A 17,606-nucleotide genomic window follows, 5' to 3' on the forward strand; every position below is an offset into this window, starting at 1 on the left:
TGATTGGGTTAATAATTTTCGGGTTACCATTTGTAGCCGGGCTTTTGCCCTGAAAGATTCCTTAGGGAGACCAAGGCTTATCGCGGCCAATTGCCTGGCAGCGACCCAGCTCTGTGCCCCCATCCGTACTCTTCCAGGCCATGTTACCGACTGACTGACAGTGTCGCCTGTCAGCCAATTCCCCACACGGCGGGCAACAGAACTATACCGCCAGTAAAAGGCCTTGCTTGGAGCGAGAGGCGGGAAATATGAATTTCCCACGAACAGGGAAGGGAATCCACCAGCCGGGCTCTATTTCGCTATCAGGTGGAAAATCTCGACTACACATTGTTCGAGACGGGTAAATTTATACATTTCTTACGGGTCGGGTACGGGTATTAATTTTTTTTTGCGGGCCGGGTCGGGTCGGGCAGCACTAAATTTCAACGGGTCGGGTCGGGTACGGGTCAAATCCATTGCGGATGCGGCTTGAAAAACCCAAAAACCCGATCCGTGCAGGGCTCTAGTTCCCGAGCATTGCCTCACTCCCTGATTTCTCTCGTTATCAAGAGTTTCTCAGTTTCTCCAGGATTTCCAAATAATCAAGCGTTCCCTGTAATACGGTTTTCGAGTTTCCAATCGTTTTCCGAGCTTTCCCTCAAGTACCCAAGTGTTCCCTGTTGGTAATCAAGATTCCGCGACCTTTCAAAGAATTCCCAATAGTAACCTTCTGAGTCATCTTGCAGTATACCTTTTGTCATCGATCAAATACTGATTATCCCGTCAAACTTCTCAAAGGAATATCCCTCATTTTCCCAATGACTGACCCCTTCCTATTTGACTTTCTTCAATGGTTGAGTGCACATGTTCCAATGTGTCTGTGGGTTTCTTCTGCGGCGACTCCGCGATTTCCTCTCTCTGAAACGTTCTCTCACTGAAATTGAGAGAGAAATTTGCAAACACTTTTGCTCACAACATTCCTTCAGAAAAGCCTCCCGGAAGACTGGCAAATTCTCTCTGCCGGCAATATGAGCAGCTCCTCAACATTTCAGGTGATTCAACATTTTCCACATTATCACCAGCGTCTTATCGTTGATTTTCTCAGTAATTTGCGTGGCAGCTAAATTCGATTCGAGGCTCGAGGGTTGAAATGTTGGCGAAACTTCCAAGAAATCTATTGCGTCGCATTTTTCACACAAAGATTCCTTTTCTACGGCTTCCAGCGTCGCTTTTCCTTTGTGGTATCTTTCAATAATTCATTTTTTTATTGCTCGAACTCAAAGAGAAAGCAATTGCTTCTTTTGAGGGGTGAATGGAGGAGGAATTGAGATGTTAAAAACAATTTATTTTTCTCTTAAAATTTAATAGGGTCCTCTTACACAAAAAAATCCAATAAATTCATATACATTTTTTTAAAACTATATATTTTTTTAATTAAACAAAATTGTTAGTTATTTATGTCCAATCTTTCGGAGAGGAAAATGCAATTTTGGCGGATTTGTCTTTAGAAAAGTATAACAAATGAAGAAATACTTCCGAAGAAGTACATTAAAAGTGCAATTAAATACTGAAATTAGGGGTGTATAAAAATATTAAAAAGTGTTCATTCGACATTTTTTCCACAATCTTCAATGCTGGATTTTCACTGTTCATCCTTATCCTTGGCTCCGTGCTTGAGGATTCTCGTAAACTCCAAATAGTCAAAGAGACCATCCTTGATCGGTGCCTCCCTGAACATTTCATCAACCTGAAATAAAAAATGCTCAGAAATTAATCAAAAAAGTCCTTCAGTAAATTCTAAATAGAAAAAAATCCGACATCATCATCTGTAAATCGATCTCCCATCGTTGTCAAGAGCTCCCTGAGTCTCTCCTCCGAGATGAGCCCTGTGTTCTCCTCGTCGAAGCAGCCAAAGGCATTCTTGATGACATCCTCCGGATCAGTTCCCTGCAAACGCTCCCCGAAGAGCGTCAGGAACATTGTGAAATTAATTGGGCCCGGAGCCTCATTCATCATGGCCTCCAAGTAATCATCTGTTGGATTCTTGCCCAGAGACGCCAGCATATCGTGAAGATCTTCCTTCTCCACGAAACCATCACGATTCTGGTCAATCATATTGAAAGCCTCCTTAAACTCAGCAATCTGAGCTTGATCGAACATGGCAAAGACATTAGAAGTAGCTCTTTGAGCACGCTTCTTATTCGTTGCGCGACGTCCGGCAGTTTTCCTGGAAGACATTCTAAAGGAAAAATAATCGTGAAAATATGCAAAAACCTAAAGGGTACGTTTGACGAGGAAAGAGACTTTGCGGAATGTTCGAACTCGTGACTGATTGCTTAATAGAGTACATTCAGGGGCATGGCATTTCCCATATTTTTCCTATATGTTTCTACTGTGGCGAAAAAAACTTTTGAGTTTTATTAGCTGTTTTCTGTCATTGTAGAATGAATTATCAAACAGTACAAATACAAAATAAAAGCCAATTTAATATAGAAAAGACAACCAAAAACCTCATATTGGCAACCTACGTAGTTTCGGAGATATCTCGTGAAATGTTTACGAAAACAGGTAAGAATTTACACTAAAACTGGTCGCATTTTTCAGAGCTAATGTGACCCCCCTGAGTACATTACAGAAATCATGACTAAACCTATTCAGACTTGTCAAGGATTCCAAGACCTTTCCAACGAATCTAAAGTTACTCAAATCTGTTGATAAATACGCTCTCGGGAGTTCTTTTACTCTTTGAAATTGAAAAAAATCTGAGGAAAAGTCGACCTTTATTTTCTTCAAAACGGCTTGAAAGCGTAGGGGTAGAGTTAAGTACTCTAGGCTAGACCACAAATATGAAGTTCAAACTTAATGATTTTTTTTTTCGAAGAAAATCGAAAATGAATGCCAATTTTCATTACACCGAAAAAATCTTTAGTTAATTGAGATCCTTTGCTTTTCTCATTTACCATTCAAAATGCCTTAGTTTCTTTTTACAAGGTAAATAAAAATACTACGTCGATTTTGTCCAAGGCATGGTACAATTTTTGCCTTCGAATGTAACGGTACATGCCTTTGAATCTAGAATTTTCTTGGAAAATATTTCTGTCGAAACACTAAACGATCTATCATTGATTAGCCTGAGGTCTAATACACCCACTGAAACTATCACTACAGTGAAAAACGCTAACAAAAAGAATCTTTTGAAATTTTTCTGAAATATTGCTTTTCCAATAGGAATAAATTGTTGGAGGAAAAGCCATATTATCGATATGACAACCCTAAAATACGACTGTAAAAAGAGAAGGGTGATATTTAATACCATTTTGAAGTTAATAAACTAAGGTTATTTTGTTACCGGAAAGAAATAAAAACAAAATATTGGAAATTGTTTCTTAAATGATATCAATCAAATGTCTTTCCTTTGTGTGATCCTGCAAGATCACCATGGTAAGCAATGATATAACTCTAGCCACGTACCGATTTGAAGACTTTTAAACATCTTTATCAGACCATAATTTCCAGACTCACAGAAAGACAACATTACACTATTACCATTCAGATTGAGGTGAAATGTAAATAAAGCTGCAAAATGTGCTATTTTCCTCACGATACATGAATATTCCTACTTTTAAGTAAGTACATGATGAATTTAGTCAGCAGCGACTTTGAATTTATTTGCTTTACTAAAATTTTTGAAGATTTTTCGAGCGCAATGTGAAGCAAAACATACAAAAATGTAAGGTTGTGTAATAGCATATGGCATATTAAATGGTGGTAGTGTTACTAGATAAGCATTCGAAGGCATGAAATTCTTAAATTCGAAGGCAAGGCATGGGTGGTTTTGCAATTTATCCACCACCCACAAAAATGGTATCCTTCTCGAGAAAAACTATGTTGACGATAATCAACCTTAATTAACCCTTTATCATTCACACTAGACGCGTTTTTCCAAATATAATTTTAAATAGGAAAGAACACATAAAAATTCAATATTAAAATGAAGCTTTGAGCCCATTTTCAATTTTTCTTATAAAAGCATAAAAACATATCACTAGGCCCTCTATATTTGAAGGAGACTCGTAATTGATAAAAAGCTAACAAATATTTGATAGAAATTTGTAAGTTTTTAGAAAAACTAAAAGAAATTCACACTATTTGAAGGTATGAACGTTCGAAAGTAGAGTAGTTTCCCCTAAGAGCTTTTCTTTGTTTTTTGTTTTTTTTTTTCGTAAACCTTCTTCTTTTCTTTAGGTTTTGTAGAGGTAGGACGTGTCTTGACATCTATACGGACCTCTCATAAACCAACGTTTCGAATAGGTTTTCTCCTTCCTCAGGGATGGAAATTACTGGAAGAGAACCTATTCCATAGATCGTTACATTCATTTTTGGACTTCGAATACTAAACACTCCCATCACCTGCTCAACAAAGCCCTAGCGGTCCTATTGCACTTTAAATCTCTTCATTTTCCTTTCTTAAAGATGTCTCAGGAACTCTTTTTTGTCATTTCTTCCCTTTCTATTATTGTTTTACCATTTTACATTGCTTTAAATTAATAAGGCTTTTAGTTTTTAAGATTCCTTGAACGGTTAAAATCGTTTTCCGGTTTTAATAATCGAAATTCGTTCAATTAGGTATTAAACTAGGGTCATCTGCATCATAAATCTAGGATTTACTCATTAGACTATTAAGGGCTTTAAAGTACTATTAGGATTTTTAATTTTGAAGTATCAACTTTCATTACTTCTTCAATAGCCTCTACATAATGTTGGATGGCTCAGCAACTGTACTAACTGCATTTACTTTGTGTCTGCATTCGTTGCAAATGCCGAAAATTTATAAATATAAGTACTGTATTTATCTTGAAAACAGTGACGTTTCGATTTGGAATAGCGAAAAATTTCCATTTGAAGCAGGTTTTGAATTAGCTTAATTTACCCAATTTGGTTACAAATCAAAAATCAGTTAGATTCAGGTAAGAAAAGAAAGTTAAGTTCTGCAAGATAAAAAAAAATAAAAACCAAAATAATGACGTATGCGTGAAATAGCATAAAGTGCCACTACTTCTTGTTAATAATAAGTTTAAGGTTAAAAATGCACATTTGAATCTCAATATTTAAATTCAAAAGCTAAGAAAGGTCCCGTCTGACCAGGTAAGCGTGGATTAAAGCCTCAATTAACCCCTATCTTTCACACCTTACTTTTAAGAAGCTCCCATACAAAATACCCCTTACTAAATATATGTGAAGGACACTGTTTTGCGTTCATGGTGGTGAGCAGCGGAACTACGAAAATTATGTTGTCGGCCGTGTTGCTCAGCTGTCAGTGACAAGATGGAATATTTTCCAAAAGATTTTATTATTTTTTTTTTAAATTCTCGCAAAGATTCTCAGTGATTTTAGTGGTTTTTTTTTAATAATAATAAATGTGCGTGGGTGCGTTTCGTGTAGAGAAAAGTGTCGTGGTAACTATAGACAAATTTCCAATCTTGAAATACGTGTTTTTATTTCCTTTCGGGGTATTTTTTAGTAGACAATTTTTTTTTAGAATAGTTTTTGCTTCTCTAAAGTGTTAAATCGTTCATCGTGGTTAAATAAAACATATTCATATCTTTGTAGCTTCTATCATTTGTATAAAATTCGAAGGTGAAATCAGGATGTGAAATTGACAGTTTCATTCCACCGCCATTGATATCCGTGGCAAGATTCAGTCCTTAATTTGTGCCTACCACTCGGATCTTGCCGATGAGGGCTAAAATAGTGCCTAAAGCTGGGTGTTAATTAATGGCTCAACGCTGGGTCCCCCTTACCCTGTGTCAGACGGGGTTATTTGTAGAATCTAGACAATTGATTCTGTATAAATTTCGTGAATATTGCAAATACTTCTCGAACAATGCAAATATTTGACAATAAATCCGCAAAAGCGATAAAAAATTACCTATTCGGACTTATATTTTTTTTATATAAGGTCTCTACTCACTAGGAGCAATTTTAGTCAAAAATCCCTTTTTTTTTTTGGAGAAAATCGCCTGCACTGGTAGGTCAAACCAGTGAAAAAGGTCAAATCTTATGTTTTTAAGTCAAAATATTTATCGAAAAACGAAAAGATTGTCAAGTATTTATACCATTTAATAAATTAGTATAAAATAAATAGAACAACAGATAAGAATATCCATAAAAGATACTGAGAATTTGGAGACTTTTCCTTGTCTCTAAAGATGTGCAATGAATACCCCTTTCATGTGATTGATCCATAATATTTGAACTCAGGAAATTCATCAGCAAAATCAAAGCAACCTTCGTAAAAATTAGTGAAAGAGTTGAGGAATATTTTGAACGTGTGTCATTTGCGAAATTGCCATCGTAAAGTCGGTGATCGGTTATAAAAATGGGCAAAATTGACGAAGAAACCATTTCCATATAAGGAATACAAAATGTAGCACACGCTAAACATTCATTTTCTGCACCAAATGCCCCGGACATCTGTCCGATTTTCACGCAATTTCCTCGCCAATTGCCCATATTTCCCTTCTAAATTGCTCTGGGAGTGATAAGGAAACGATTTGGCCGTGGAATCATGAGAATTTCCAGAGAAAACAATAATCAGAATGACTTCTTTGTGAGATGACGTCAGGCACTTGGTATTTGAGTTGAGGAACCTCCCAAATAAATTTGATTTTCTCATGATTTTCTTGAGAATCTCGAAGGTTTTTTAATTGCGGAGTGTTTTTGGGTAAGTAAAGTGCAGTCTTTGGGTACTTACATGAATTATTTTGATGAATTTCTTGGTGAAAACTGAGAAAAAAACTTTGGAGCACTGTCTGAATTGGTTGATGAGTAAAATGTCACTTTCTCCTGCGGTAAAACTCAACAGAGATGGCGCTAGCTGAGAGGTGAATATCTGACGCGCCAGAAATATTCACCACAAAATGGCGGAATTCATAAAGCGGGATTTTTAACCAACAAATCTCTTTATTTTCTCATAAAATCCATCCTTTTAGGATAATTTTCTCAACAATTCTCTTTTCTTAGATACATGGTACTTAAGTCCTAAGTGTAATTTCATATAAATAGTATGTACAAGGTAGAAAATAATTGCATTAAGTCCATTTTTTGAATCATATCGCATCCATTCCATTTTGCACTGAATTTGTGTCCCTCTGGCCGGAAGTTCGTGCCTGTGGCCTCCAGGATGGTGACGAGGACGTGTGTGGGTGTCTCGTGTGGGGTGCAGAGATGACAGGTGAGATGGTAGCGTAGTGCAGTGGTTGGTTAATGGAGATGGAATGCTAGAAATGCGCACATTTTGCCGCGGGATACTCGAAAAAAGGATGCCCCCAAAAGGAATCTCACCGGACGTTGATGCCATTGATTGTGACAATATTGCCGGATGTGGGGGTGGGTTCGGGCTCATAAACCTCATCATTGGTGCGCATTTCATAGGGGGCATCGTAGTATTGCTCCGATGGGATTTGATCGTAGATGTTCTCTGTCGAATTGATGGGATAAATGAGGTATTCACATGCACCAATTCTGCTCATTGGCCAGCGATCGTGGCATCACACGTGCATTCAACATACCTGTCGATCGACCCGTGGGGGTGTTATTGTTATTTGCCGGACGCTGTGGCTGGAATGTGTTAAAAGTGGCGCGATTTGTGAGATCAAATGATGCTGGAGGCCGACTATTTTCCAGGCTGGAGTAGGACATCACGGCAGCATTGGCGTCCTCCTTCCTCTCAGCTGCTTGGACATTTTCTGTGTTCTTAACAGGCCGGGCTTTGTTCTTATGCAGAACCACCAGACCTATTATCACCAGGAGGATTACGATAATGGCTGCTCCAATTGCTATTCCCGTTCCTAAGCCTGTTGACTCTTGAGCTTCATTTGTGGCAACTGAAAATCAGAAAATTTGTAGATTTAGCTTAGGCGCAAACAACTAGAATGGTCTCTACGTTAGATACTCACGTTCACATCTAGGCTCTTCTCCGCTCCACTTCCCTGTTTCCATGCACTTCCTCAGGTAGGGTCCGATTCTTTGGTAATTCGGCACACAATGGTACTCCGCATTGGCCCCATAGACTGTTGAATCATTGACGACAATCACCCTCCCGAATTCAATTGGAGGAGGTCTTTCGCAATCTACAGGTTTGCAGATGGGACTCTTTCCGCTCCACTGACCATGCTTCAGGCATACTCTTGTACCATTGCCCACAAGGTAGCGGCCTTTGGTGCAGGAGAACTGAGCCACAGTGCCAACAGACCGTGTCCCAGCGTCAACCACGACATTTTCAGTAACATCGGGATCGTCACAAGTGATTTCTTCAAAAGATAAGTCAACCATAAGCGGTCTTGCATGAGGAAATTTTTTCTTGAGAATTACCTTTACACATTGGCGTCTCGTGACTCCATGTCCCATCTTCCAAGCACAATCTCCGGGAAACCCCGTCTAATTTGTAGTTTGTATCGCATTCATAGAGAGCTGCTGCTCCATAGTAGGTAGCATTTGTGGCCAGTGTCATCTTGCCATTTTGGATTCCAGCCGGTTGCTGACAATCAACATCTGTAGGTGGGAACGTGAACCCCAATTAATCTTATTCTTTTTTCGGTGCGAGGGAGATAATTCCCTAATTAGGCTGTAGCATTAAGAACAACACTGTAATTTGGGTGTTATTGTTCTTCGCTTATATATATATTTATTTTTAAGAATATGAAATAACTGGGAAAACAAGACGCAAAAATTAATTTGATGGAATTTTGAAATGACGCTAATTTGAGCAAATTAGTGAAATTTTCACACGTAAAAACACAGAGGCAAGTTATATGATAAATGGAGATGCAAATAAGACAGAGGAATTTTTGAATGGTTTATCTGGAAAATCAAAGACCTCGCACGTGATTAGAGTTTTGTTATTAATTAAAGAATCATTAGAGAAACGAGTAACCAGAATAAGCAAGACCATAGAATTTAAGTTTTTCAATTTAAGTTATATATTGTACCTCTTATAGAGCCCTTATAAGGCTTGAAACCGAATACCTTCAAAATCTAAAAAGATTTCCAAAATGACTTACAAATGCATTCAGGAACCAGGCCAGCCCATTGTCCGTTGTCCTCGCATGTTATCAAAGGATCTCCCATGATCTTATAGCCCCTTTCGCATCTGTACTTAGCTAGGGCTCCGATCCTACAACATCCCGTAAACATATGTTTAAAAACCTATCCTTAAAAATCAAACTTGAAAGCAACAATCTCACCTGTAAGTCTGGAACGTGTTTTGAGGTGAATCAGATGTTCTAATCAAGGTCCTTCCGTACATGCGATCATTACCCGTAACAGACAGAATGCTATGAGCGGCTATCGTAGGTTCGGGGCATCTAATCTCCTCGCATTTGGGAGATACGTCACTCCACAATCCAGTTTCTAGGCAAGTTCTTTTCGCAACACCCGCCAAACGATGAGAATTCGAGCAGGAGAAGGTTACTTCGGATCCTACAAATGTAGCATTTTGCGAATACTTATGAGTACCGTAGGGAATAGGGGATAGGGGTCCACAGTCGACGTATTCACAGTAAGGAGCGTCTCCGCTCCATTCACCGGTTTCCAGGCAAGTTAGCCGTCGTTCTCCCCTCAGCAAGTGACCAGGATCACAATGATACTCAATCGATGAATGAATGTTGTAGTCATAGCCTACGACGTAGGATCCTGGTGGGACGTTAGGAGTTTCGCAGGTTATCAGTTCACAAGCTGGAGCATCTCCGCTCCATTTTCCCTCTCTCGTGCAGGTCAGTTCTTGTGGTCCCACTAGCCAAAAGTCTCTGTCGCAGTGGAATGTAGCTATACTACCTACAGTTGTAGTGCTATTTAGTAGAACTATGTTGCCCCTATCGGGTCTTGCAGGTGCCCCGCAATCAACATATCTGCAAATTGGAGGTCTTCCTGTCCATTCTCCTCCCAATCCGCAAGATAGAACTGGATCTCCGATCAAAACGTGTCCAGGATCACAGCTGTATGTAGCGGTTGAACCTGCTCTCTTCCCTGACAACCTAACTGAGCCTCCGGTAACCGATGGGGGTTCTGGACACCAATCCACCAAGCACTGGGGTTTCTTCCCTGACCACCCTTCGAGCTGACAAGTCCTGTTCTCATTCCCAATCAAGGTATAATTTTCATGGCAGGAATAGGTAGCTTGAACTCCAAATGTAGTTCTAGGTTCTGATAGGATCACTCCACCGTGTTCCAATGGCGTCAGTTCTCCACAGTCAACATATTGGCAAGTAGGAGCAGATCCACTCCATAGTCCTGAAGGTTCACAGGTTCTGGTGTTCTCTCCAATCATGGCTAATCCCTTGGCACAGGAGTATTCGATAGTAGCTCCTATTGAGAAATTCTTCCCGGACACCGTAGTGTTTTGCAGGGAGTCTGGAGATCCACAAGATAGAGGAGCTGCAAGGAATTTTTGTTGATATTTTATTGAATTTTTAAAGGAATATGTTCAAGATGTTTTACCATGTTGGCAGATGAAATGAAGGTAGTCTAGGTTGCATCCTACATCGTTCCATAGCCAATTTCGACCTCCATCTAAGACCACACAATTTTGCTCTCCGTTGTAATTGTTTGGTTGGTCCTTGCCCCAGGCAGGCTTTAGGACCACGTCACCTAGAAACAAACATCATGTTGATTAATGAATTGTTGCTATGGCAGTTACAAATTTGAATACGGATAAGAAAGATACTTAAGAAAAATACTTGGTCCACAGTCGACGTATTCGCAGTTATTACGATAAGTAAATAAAACTGAAAATAATCTATTGTCGTTATGGCCGTTAAAATTTCAAATTTGAACTAAAACTATTTGCTATAAAACACTACAGATTTTACAACAAATAAAAAAGAAGTAAAATTAATTGTGGGTGTCTGTTGAAATTGTAGGATTTAATAGAAATAAATAATACCATAAAAAACTTCACATGCAAATGCAAATGAATAATCGATTACCGTTATAGCTACTGAAATTTTAGATTTCAATGAAACGAAATTTACTCTGAAGGTTTTCACAGGATCATCCTAAACAAAAAAAGGATCTAATTTTGGATATTGCTGTCCAAATTTACAATTTCAATATAAAAAACACTTAAAATCCCTAAATTATAGCAAATGATCAAATAGTCTATTTGGATGTTAAAGTTATGAATTTTAAAGACGAAAGTGAATTTCTCTAAAATTCTGTAAACTAATTAGTTGAATATAGAGAATGTTTGTTGAAATTTTAAATTTCAATAATAATGAATGTGCTATAAAACTCTTCACGGTGATACCTTAAATAAAAGAGATGGCAAAGCGTCCCAGCTTTGCGGAATGTTCGAACTCACGAGAAAATATTAATTATTGGGGATGTAAAATTATTCAAAAATCGGTACTTAACCGGTTCATTACCCATGAAGACCGCTGCAGCCGGGTTTGAAATTGCAATACTTTGCCATAAAATCCAAATTTAACCAAATCGGTTGAAAAATGGACCCTACAAAGTGGTTGACCTTTGACCTTGAATAATTCAAGATGGCGAATTTTCCGGTGATAGTTATGTTTGGGCGAAATGTTCGCCTGGACCTAGCTCTAAAACATATCTGAAAATCACTGAAAAACCTTGGACCAATTTTGAGAAAAAACGAAAAACATGGTTTTTGGAAGGGTTAGAGGTGGGTTGGGAGGAGGAAAAACAAACGTCGAGAGATTTTGTTTTTTTATTGGGGGTCATCGAAGACTGGAAGTCGATATCTCTTACCGTTTAAGCTCCAGAACAGTGACAAGTTGAAAAAAAAGTCAATTATATAACTGCTCTCTCTTTGAGTTCGAGCAGTAAAAATACACACGGCTCTTCGTTATTCGGCTGTCGTTGGGACGTGACATTTAGGTGTTTTGAATTTGGTCAACGGTTTTTATATTTTGTGCTGAATGAATATGTTTTCTGTCGAAAAACTGCAGGATTTTCTTCGTGATACGTGTTCGTTTCATTTTGTATCACGATTGTGTGTCAAAAACTTTGATAACACACTAATTCACTCTGCACAAATTACATGTTTCGTAAGAAAACATTTTGAATGCATCAACCGCTAGTGTTTGGCAGCTGTCACCCGGATATCGAAGTGCCGGATAACAAAGAGCTGAATGTAATCGATTTTTAATTAAAACCTATTTTCTTAAAATTTCTACAGTATAACATATTGGATAATTTAAATTTGAACTAAAAAGTTCATTTTATAGAAATTCAAGAGAGTTTGCTATAAAAATCACTCAGGAGTATATTGTGTAAACGTAAACGAAAAGCAAAGGGCAGAAAAAATTTAGAATTGTAAAAAAGAAATTCATTTTGTAGATCAGTCCAATTCATTAAGTAAAAGAAAAAATAATTAACAATCGATTGTTGTTATGGTCATTGAAATTTTAAATTTAAATAGAAATGATGCTATAAAATATCTAGTGACAGAAAAACGAAAATATTCGGTTGTCGTTATGGCTGTTGACATTTGAATTTGAATAAAAATTACAGTCATTTTCGGAGATACTGATAGATTTTGTTGAGAGTAACTACGGAGATAAGCAAATGATCAATTGCTGTTATCGTAGGTAAAACTGTGAATTGATCAACTCAAATACAAACTCGGTAAAGTTCGAGAAATAAAAGAAGTAATCGATTGTCGTTATAGCAGTTTAGAATTTGAAATCTTTATAAAGAAACCTTGCTCTGAAGGCTTCAAAAGCGCATTATAATAGTTGTAAGCTAGCAGTTTCACTTTCTATATGCCTTTCTGATGACTTTTCCCTTAGATTTTTCTGCAATTTTTTTCAATTGCTCGAACAATTAAAAAGATGCTCCACTTTCTATCATTACTGCAATTTTTTCGCTCGAATCTTTCTCTCAATAAAGCGCGCAAGAAGTCTGTCAATTTAGCCTCATTTGTGAAGAAGACAAAAGCATTTTTTTTAACGAGTTGCAGAAATGTATAATTAAAATGTCGTCTAGTTATTACAGCCGAAAAAAAAAGATTGGATTGAGGGATTGAGGCTTTGCGAAAAATTACTGAAATTTTTTCCTATTTCTCCCATTCTTGCTTGCAAACCTCAATGGCACAAGAGCGCATGGAGAAAGAAACTTTTGGTATAGAATCTCATGCAACTTTAAGTTGCTACCGGTACAAATTGCATGTGAATTTTCTCATGTGCAATTTCCTCTCTTTGACTGGTGCTTCTTGTGAAAGAGGGTCTGTTCTGTGTTTGATTTGATGACATAATTTCCTCGTTTTTCATATCGTAGTCCAATCGACAATTGAACGGATGGATCACAGAATCTTCTCTCGCGATTGTTTTTCCACTTTTGCAGCAGCTTTTTCCCTTTGGATTCAAATGCAATTGTATTCAAATTTGCTTGATGGAGTAATAAATAATTTTTCCACGCATTTTTTCGAGAGATTCTGCACAATTGATATGCAGCTGGTAAGAATGGGATGTTTAGGGGCTAAAGAGAGATGTTCATGTAACAATTTCCACGTACCGTTGACCCATTTCCACACACGTGACGTAATTCCGGGCTCCTTTTGGGCACCTATCCACACCAATTGGGTCCTCAGGTCAGCTTTCCGTCTGTCCAATTCGGACAGGATGTATTCATGGGCTGGACCACGGAAACTGTGGATCAAATCTCCACCTGAAAGCCAAAAAACAGATATTCTCAAACAATTCTTCAAAGCCACTTATTTACAATAATTCACCATTTGTTTGGCAAATCTTCCTTGCTCTATCATAATTCTCCCCTCGAGTCACGTGAAATTCGTAGCACGTGCGTGAAAATGACGCTAAGATCGTGTCTGCACTTAAATCCGGTGATGCACACCTCTCAGGTGAGAACTCGTCATTTGTGAAGACTTCCACTTCACAGAGACTGAGACTGCCCTCAACTCCAACCAGCTGAATGGCCACAAATTGACCCACAAGGGGTCGAGCACAAGTGAATACTTTTGTTGTGCCCTCATCTGAAAAATTACATCAAGAAGAAGGTTTAATTGCATGATAAAATTCACTTTTTACACGTAGACGCACTTGCTGGAATTATTTCTACTCTCTTTCGAAATTAGCATAATATTTGCAATTTTTTAATAGGTGGTAATTGCTTGGATTATGCAGAAGCTTTCATAAGAATTACATTTAATTGACTTAATTACTAAACCATTTTTTGGGAATACTTTTGGATTTGTGCGATTTGTAATTTAAAATGATTTGGAAAATAATTCACTTTAGCATGCGAAAGATATTTCGAAATCGTATCAGTTGATACTTTTGTCAGCAGGTCCAAAAAACCAGGAGCTCTATTAAAATACAATGTTTCTGAAAAATTTTCACCAGGAGGGGAATTCTGTAACGCTCTGGCAATGCCATATGACAAATAGGGTTTGAATCTCAGGAGAACTTTTTCGAAAATGCGATTCTGTAGCCGTGATATTGCTATTTCAGCTCACGTTACATTGTCAGAAGTCACATATTTTAGATTTCTAGCGATTAAAATGACAATGAATATTGGTAAACAAATCAACCAAGACACACTGCATTTGCATAGTATCACTAAGTAAAGGCAATTCATTAAAAAAATCAGTGAATTGCAATTTCGAACTCATATGATATGACAAAAAAAAGCTCGATTGGCATTGTCAGGTTTCGAACTCACACGTGACAATGCCACGAAAATTACAGAATCCCCCTACAGGTCTAATACTCCAGGCAATTCTTCGAATGCGAAAATAATTCGAAATTAACCAATCTTATTTTTATAAGTAAAAGATCGAAAGTACAAGGTTATTCGAAATTTTGATCAAGTGAAAGTTTTTCGAAAGTCGAAAGCTTTTTTCATAGCTGAAGATTCTATATTTTCGTATAAAATCGTAAAGATACTCTGCTTCATATTCACTTTTTATTAAACCGCTATGTAAAAGTTTCGAACATACAAATTTGAATTATCTTCCATGCTATTAGGAAGTATATTTAAAATAAGTGAAACCTTCGAATCAAAAAAGTTACGTGAATATGGTGAATATAGGAATTTGTGTGATATGCGGAATCATTGGACTACTTCCTATCATTCACAAATAAACATTCGAAATTCCTAAATCGCTATAAATACAACGGATTTTGGTTGTCTAAAAGTTCTACGCTTAAAAGGCAAATAGCACTTTATTTATATAAAAGTATCACTGATGTTCGAAAAATTAATTTTCGAACCTTATTTCGAAGTTTGAAATGTTTTTCAAATATTTATATCTCTATAGTTCGCAGTTTAGGAGCTCAATAAATTTTAAATTAAATTCTCTCCAATTTATTTTCGTAAATCACTCATTTCTAGATTAAATATTCGGACAAGCTACTATCAGCGATCATCTGGTTGATGCATGGATTTCGCAATTCTTTCGATTGAAATAATAAAATCAAATTTCGAAAATAATCCTTTATTTTAAACTAAAAAAATATACTTGAGATCATTTTTTTAAAATTTATTTACCAGTTTCAAGCGCTCGATTTTTTCGCAATTAACGTTCGAAATATTTAAATACATGTATGAAGAATCTCAGAATCTCTGAAGTCAGTCCGAAATTGTCTTTCAAAATATCATTGTCCTCGATAAAAACTTTTGAACACGAAAAAGCTGTTGACAAAAATACTAGTTTCTTCGAAAATCATTTTCAAAAAATAGTACACGGGGTTCCGGTTTAAATGAAAACGGACTGAAAGACACTATTGGGAGGTAGATATTTCCTGCGTGTTTGCAATTTTTCTGTGCTTTAGTGAATTCACGGGCTATTTTCCCGTCTCGAGAATTTCTTTCAAAGCGGAACTCCCTGTAATTCAGAAATATTACAATTGTATAATTAAGAAACTCAGGGACATAGCCTCCTTCCGGGTGCGTCAGTGGTATTTCTCTTTTCAGGGACACGAAAAAACACACAGGATTCTTTGGCAAAAAAGTCAGTTACCACTTGAATGTTTAATTAAGTTTTACATATTTAAAAAAATTAATTATTGTTATTGTTTTATTTTTAGTTAAGACACTCAATTTAAAGAAAGATCTTATACTCAAATTTTTCTTGATTTTCGAATATCATCCAATGCATTCAAAAATTCGATTTTTTCGAAACACCTTCGAAAACGACTTTTTATTTTAGTATTTAAAATTCTAGGCTTCGGACTTTGCAATTCATTTTCGGAATATTCGATTACATTTGTGAGGGAATCTCCGAAGTAAGTCCAGGATTTTCTTTCGAAATTACAAAATTGGTGACTTTAATAAAATTTTTAAACGTATAAGAAAGCTTCAGATAAAACAATGGTTCTTCAATTTTTTTTTTTTTTTTGAAAACCCGTCCCTGGTATTTTTCGAAATAAAACTCACCAACTGTGCCTGGATACCAAGCACAGAGAGGATTTCTCTGCAAATCCGTGCTGCTGTTCCCAACCCTGATCTCCAGATCCTGAATGGGTTGAAAGCCGCAGCAGCCTCTTGTGGTGATCCTGACCACACGAACAGCCTGTGGCATCAAAAGGTCCACCCTCCACCATGGGGATGGTTCCTTTTGTGTCTCTGAGCATTCTTGGCCATCGGGATTCTGGTTGCCCAGTTTCCCGTCATTGGCAAAACTTGCGGGACCCGCTCTTGTGGCCGATGACTGATTCACGGGTTTCCGGAAGGCGACATTTGTGCCTGTGGAGGAAGAAATAAAATCACAGATGAAGTGACCTCAACCTTGCCCTTAGCGACACTTCAGACTGGTCTTCATGTGGGAAAACTTTCCAGCTATGTCACAATGTGTAATTGAGTTTCTCTCACTATCCCATGTCTTTTGTGTCATCTTGTTGCTCAACTTAAAAAAGTAACTTGACTTTCATGAGCCTCCAAGAAGTATTTTTTTCATTGAAATTTTGCAAAAGACTAATGTTCTTCCTCAATTAATACCCAAAAAAGACATAAAAACTCACCGCAGAATGGAATGTCTTTGTCCCATCCACGTTTTGGATCGCATCTGATTGTGGGCGACCCGAATAGCTCATACCCAGAGTCACATTCGTACCGGGCTTCTACGTAGCCACTGTCGATTGTTGCAATTCCTACGCGGGAATTGGCGGGAACTGCTGGTGGGCCACAAACTAGAAAGAAAAAAATAAATAAGTAAAAGAGAAATGAGGAACAAATTAGTCAAAAGGCGCCAAAACGTGCGCAAAAGACCTAATGAATTTCTCAGTAATAAGTCTAATTGAATTACGACAAGTGAATGAGCTTTCGGGGAAATTTTGTTATTAGAAAAATATATTGATGATTCAGGTGTTTGCTTTAGTAAGGGATTGGTGATGAAAAATTAAAAGCACATTTAGCTGAGATTCTTTACAATCTTCTTCATTGCTTTGGCTAAGTGATCGAAATTAACAATAAAAAATAATTGAATTAACAGACTTTTGAAAGTTAATACGCATTTGTCGATTTTTAATAACTGAAGGAATAACTCTTCGGATAATCATACAAGTCCAATTTTCAATGTATATTTTTTTTTTTAATTTTCCATATCGCTTACTCAAATCTCTTACATTGTACGTACATCTAAA

At 37.3% G+C, this 17,606-nt stretch overlaps 2 protein-coding genes across 2 annotated transcripts in view; both read right to left on the reverse strand.

The window, feature by feature from the left end:
- Nucleotides 1–1,321: 1,321 nt before the first annotated feature.
- On the reverse strand, nt 1,322–6,839 carry LOC129807304 (myosin regulatory light chain sqh). Its single transcript, XM_055856482.1, has 3 exons — nt 6,734–6,839; nt 1,798–2,218; nt 1,322–1,726 (listed from the first exon to the last, which is right to left on the reverse strand). Exons 2-3 carry the CDS (start codon nt 2,215–2,217, stop codon nt 1,622–1,624), a joined length of 525 nt encoding a protein of 174 aa, XP_055712457.1. The 5' UTR covers nt 2,218; nt 6,734–6,839; the 3' UTR covers nt 1,322–1,621.
- An 83-nt stretch (nt 6,840–6,922) lies between these two features.
- Nucleotides 6,923–17,606, reverse strand: part of LOC129807296 (sushi, von Willebrand factor type A, EGF and pentraxin domain-containing protein 1) — a 39,864-nt gene continuing 29,180 nt past the window's right edge. The window contains exons 2-12 of the mRNA XM_055856471.1: nt 16,986–17,153; nt 16,402–16,710; nt 13,736–13,996; nt 13,519–13,671; nt 10,477–10,626; nt 9,225–10,413; nt 9,042–9,154; nt 8,353–8,532; nt 7,938–8,291; nt 7,551–7,865; nt 6,923–7,459 (exon numbers count right to left, since the gene is read on the reverse strand). Coding sequence (XP_055712446.1) covers nt 7,320–7,459; nt 7,551–7,865; nt 7,938–8,291; nt 8,353–8,532; nt 9,042–9,154; nt 9,225–10,413; nt 10,477–10,626; nt 13,519–13,671; nt 13,736–13,996; nt 16,402–16,710; nt 16,986–17,153 — 3,332 coding nt within the window. The 3' untranslated portion in view covers nt 6,923–7,319. The remainder of the gene's footprint in view (nt 7,460–7,550; nt 7,866–7,937; nt 8,292–8,352; nt 8,533–9,041; nt 9,155–9,224; nt 10,414–10,476; nt 10,627–13,518; nt 13,672–13,735; nt 13,997–16,401; nt 16,711–16,985; nt 17,154–17,606) is intronic.

Source organism: Phlebotomus papatasi, chromosome 3 (assembly GCF_024763615.1).
Source record: "Phlebotomus papatasi isolate M1 chromosome 3, Ppap_2.1, whole genome shotgun sequence".
Taxonomy (NCBI): Eukaryota; Metazoa; Arthropoda; class Insecta; order Diptera; family Psychodidae; genus Phlebotomus; species Phlebotomus papatasi.